At 37.0% G+C, this 4,600-nt stretch overlaps 1 protein-coding gene across 2 annotated transcripts in view; it reads right to left on the bottom strand.

Annotated features, from left to right (window-relative positions):
• Window positions 797-4,600, bottom strand: part of LOC104726666 (P-loop NTPase domain-containing protein LPA1 homolog 1) — a 4,473-nt gene continuing 669 nt past the window's right edge. For both annotated transcript variants that reach the window (XM_010445579.2, XM_010445580.2), the window contains exons 3-8: window positions 3,716-4,008; window positions 3,107-3,188; window positions 2,399-2,824; window positions 1,575-2,315; window positions 1,383-1,496; window positions 797-1,270 (exon numbers count right to left, since the gene is read on the bottom strand). In XM_010445579.2, the coding sequence (XP_010443881.1) occupies window positions 950-1,270; window positions 1,383-1,496; window positions 1,575-2,315; window positions 2,399-2,824; window positions 3,107-3,188; window positions 3,716-4,008 (1,977 nt within the window). In that variant the 3' untranslated portion in view covers window positions 797-949. The remainder of the gene's footprint in view (window positions 1,271-1,382; window positions 1,497-1,574; window positions 2,316-2,398; window positions 2,825-3,106; window positions 3,189-3,715; window positions 4,009-4,600) is intronic.

Raw genomic sequence — 4,600 nt, 5'->3', positions numbered from 1 at the left:
ATGCTAGCAGTTTTGTGAAAAGTAACTTTTACTAAAACGAATGATATTTATATCCATAAATAATTTCGTGTATACTTATTATGTATATATTACAATGCGTTTTGGCAAAAAAGAATACAATTTATCAAGAAAACTGAAGCATACAATTGAATTGGATTAGGAAAGTAATTTCAGAAGAAAAGAAGAAGAATCAAACACAAAAATACAAGAATCTTATATTGTCAACTGCAGGGTACAACATGCTAAGTTAGAATGCCAGCAGATTTACAGGCGCACACAAATAGTTTTATATATATGAGAAAATGTGAAGTAAACGTACGTGTCTCTTAAGATTAAAGTGGTCCAAGTCGAACGATTAAGAGCCAGATTCTCTGGATTCCAATATAGATTATACAACTAATTTTGATGATGTCATCTTATTATACTTATATTTTATCATCGAGTTCATCTCAAGTTAAACTAAGTATATATTTTTAATCAATTACGATTTTCTTTTCTTCCGCAAATAATTGTCGATATTAAGTTGTGAAATAAACATCTCACACACATAATGTATCAAAGTCATACAACATTGTGGCTATTGCTCTTCATTCATTGACCTCAGGCATATTTTACAACATGCGTTCACTTTCCAGTTAATTGCACAACAATTCTAAGATAACTCGCACTAATTACCGGCCCTTCTATTTTACTGAATTTTACTTAAACTGTCGAAATAATTTCGAAGGAGCTTTATTTGTGCATGTCAAGAATCTAAAGCCTTTATATATATATATATATATATATATATATATCATTGAAAGAAAAAAGCACTATATATATAAAACTCCCAAATTTGTGCAAGTTAAGCCTATACACACAGTCGCACACATTAAAAACTTAAACTAAAGACTAAACCAGAAATAACAAACTAAGGAATTTACTAGTAAGCAAAGCAAAGCAAATGATCTCATGGGGCACCCATGAGAATCGGATCACCCAAACCCGACCCATGTTTTCCAAGGGCCGAGATGCTTAGAGAACGTTTCCTCATCTTTTCTTTACCCGACCAGAGTCTCTCGACCAGCTGCTGGTTCGCAGTCCGCAGGAAAAGGTCTAAGTTTTGTATGTACTTGTCGTCTTTTGTTGCCGGCTTGTGGTTTTTTTCAGACATTATCGCAACCGTATCTCGTGACTCTTCCTCGTCATCTGTCCAGTAGCTTTTGTCTTCCATTGCAAGATCATCGTACTCCTCATCTGATTTTGTTGACTGCTCATCAACTGATCCCACCTGCATAGATTACAGCAAGACTCATTAAAATCAACCGAGGGGCCTGGTCACCACTTTCTTGCATGGTGAACACATAAAGGAGTAAGAATATCATTACAGAGAGTTTAATTACCTCTTCATGGTCTCGCTTGTTATCGTTATCGTCATCGCTAAAATCTGTATCTGGTTCGGGAGGATCATCCTCGATTTCTTCATCGCTCCCATTCACAGACTGATCCTCCTTTAGCTAAACAGAGAAGATACAAAATCATTAAACAACCTTCCACATAGGAATGACATAAGAGAATAATTTTTAGAGTAGTACCTCTTTAGAAGTTCCTTCAGACATCCTAGGCGAGCTGCAGCAAGAAGAGTAATACCGACTATTAGTTTCAGCTACGTCAGCTCTAGAGTCATCTACACTCCCGGCACGGCTCGTAGCTCCATCACTAGGCCAAGCACTGATTCCAAACAGACCGAACTGAAGATTCACCGGTTCAGCTTTCTGTAAGTATCCATAAACAGGGTGCTCCATTCCATTTTCCTCCATCATCTCATTACAAAAGATTGGCTTCCCGCTCTCATCAACCTTACCACTAACCGGCCAAGTTCTTGCGAACGTGCCATCAGTGTTGAGAAGAGCCATTAGATGCCTAGAAGATCCTTTTCTTTGTATCAACTGAAACATCCCTTTGGAACTCAATGAATTGGCTGTACACTGGTTCCTATACTCATCGTCAATCACTGAGACAGTATTTGTTGTAGCATCATAGAGCTGCTCTCCTGCTTCTCTTCTACGCAGGCAACTAAACACTGTTGCGTGGATCGCAGCAACACTCTTGTCCACATTGGTATTGTTTATCTTGGGAACGAGATGCTTGTCAGCTCGTTTACAGAGGTAGTCCTGTATTGTTCTAATGTTACGTATATATTTCACATACTTGTTTTTCTCTGGGTCAAGCGTCATGTACTTGGCTCTAACTGCAAATCTTTCCAAGTGTTTCTCCTCGTTTGCGATGTAAACCATGAATGGAACTATCGAAGGATGCTTTTTCATCAGTCCCATCTGCAAGTAAGGAAGAGTTAGAATTATTACAACTTCCACCTTACAAAACGAAATGTATTAAAAGAGAACAGAGTGGGGCTTACCACAAAGTTGAGGCTTAAATGGACACCTTCAACAACAACAGACTCTTTCCTTTCTTCCCATGCGGTAATGAGCCTATCGAGATTGTCAATAACCATTTCACTTTGAGCCTTAAATCCTTCTACAGCCATTTGCTTGGGACTCAACAACACGGGGGTGGTTGATTTTGATACAAAATCAGTATGTTGAGTATTATTATTAGCCTTTACACCTTCAGAGGCATTCACTTTTTCGTCCTCAATGTTGTCCAATTTTTTGGCCCTTCTTTTTTTGGCTTTTGACTCAGCAACTGCCACAGGGTCAAGGTACTCTCCAGCATGGTAAGTTGAAGCCCACAGCAAAGGATTTTGCTTTTCATCAACAAAACTCCTCATCATGTGACGGATTGAGTCGGTTGAGACTACCGTTGTAATCCCCAGCCTACTTCCCTAAGAAAGAAAAAAATCAAACATTGTAATGCCTGTGAAAAAACAAGTGAAACAGTACCTAAGCTAATAACCTCAGATCTAGGCATTGTAACGCTTATTAAATGANTGTGACGGATTGAGTCGGTTGAGACTACCGTTGTAATCCCCAGCCTACTTCCCTAAGAAAAAGAAAAAATCACACATTGTAATGCCTGTGAAAAAACAAGTGAAACAGTACCTAGGCTAATAACCTCAGATCTAGGCATTGTAACGCTTTTTAAATAGAAGTGATGAATATAATACCAGAAGTGCAGAGAGTGTGGATTTGCCACAGCCACTGGTGCCGCACAGCAGAACAGTCACAGATTCTTTCCTCTCTCTGATTCTGTAGAAAATGAAAAAGATCAAATGAGGTGCGGTTACAAGATAGAAAATATGAGGTAGCTAAGAAGGATGAAACTGAACACATATATATATAGGCAAAGGTTTAAGATTAAGCTCACATAACTTCTAATGACAATTCAGTAGAAAAAGATNCCTCTCTCTGATTCTGTAGAAAATGAAAAAGATCAAATGAGGTGCGGTTACAAGGTAGCTAAGGTCGCATGGAAGCATTCAATCTAAAATCTTTAAGAGTAAGCTCTGATTACATAGACAATTCCGTAGAAAAAAACCTGACTGACTACAGTTCCTATCAAATGTTTCTTAGAGAAGCAACATACGGTACATAACAACAGATATGTTCCTAAAGATAAGAAAANATTCAATCTAAAATCTTTAAGAGTAAGCTCTGATTACATAGACAATTCCGTAGAAAAAAACCTGACTGACTACAGTTCCTATCAAATGTTTCTTAGAGAAGCAACATACGGTTCATAACAACATATATGTTCCTAAAGATAAGAAGTTTACCTGCAAGCCAGAATCAAGTCAGCCCTTTGGTCATGACCCACATACTTATATTCAGCCAAAGCATCACAGACAACGTTAACGAATATCTCCCGCGAAACAACAACGGTAGTTCGCCTTTTATACATCTCAAAAGGCTTACTTTTACTCTTATCAACATCATCAGTAGCCAAACTGTTAACTGGTGAAGTAGCAGCATCATCACTTGTCTTGTCAAAAACAGAGCCTTTCCCATGAGAGGGTGAAAGGATCAAAGATCCCTCACTTCTTATTAACTCAAATACTCTTCGACTGATCTGCACACAACACAAACATAAAAAAAAAAAAAAATTAAAAAAAAAACAGAACATCAGAATCTTTTTTTTTAAAATTAACTTGCCAAAGGTTTTGCAACAAAAGAGCAGCCATAAATCAGGACCACCACAAATAATGAAACTTTTGTCTTTAGTTTCAAACAAAAACCATTACCTTTACAAGATTTTAAGCAAGCTCATGATCAGTAAAAGCCAGGGAAGAAAAAAAATCCAAATTAGAAAAAGTAACGAACGGATTAAAAATCATGCTTAGTGTATCCCTGACAAATAATTAATTGAGAATCATTCACATTCAAATTAACAAGACTTAAGAATAGACCATGTCGGTCGAGACAGTAATGCCANAAAAAAAAAAAAAAAAAAAACACGAAATCAAGACAAACGTGTTTAGTCCTATTCATCAAATTCAGACACATCACTAGTGTTCCAGAAAGAAAAAAAAAAGCCAGTTCGTTAATCCAAAAATAATAATCCCAAACCACTAAACGACAAAAAAAGCTTAATGATGAAGAATCGTGAATCTAGTGAAAGCGATGTGTGAAACAAATTATCTCCAAAAAAAAAAAAAAAAGGG

The sequence above is a fragment of the Camelina sativa genome, chromosome 11 (genome assembly GCF_000633955.1).
Source record: "Camelina sativa cultivar DH55 chromosome 11, Cs, whole genome shotgun sequence".
In the NCBI taxonomy this organism is placed as follows: Eukaryota; Viridiplantae; Streptophyta; class Magnoliopsida; order Brassicales; family Brassicaceae; genus Camelina; species Camelina sativa.
This window is presented reverse-complemented; position numbering and strand designations above follow the sequence as displayed.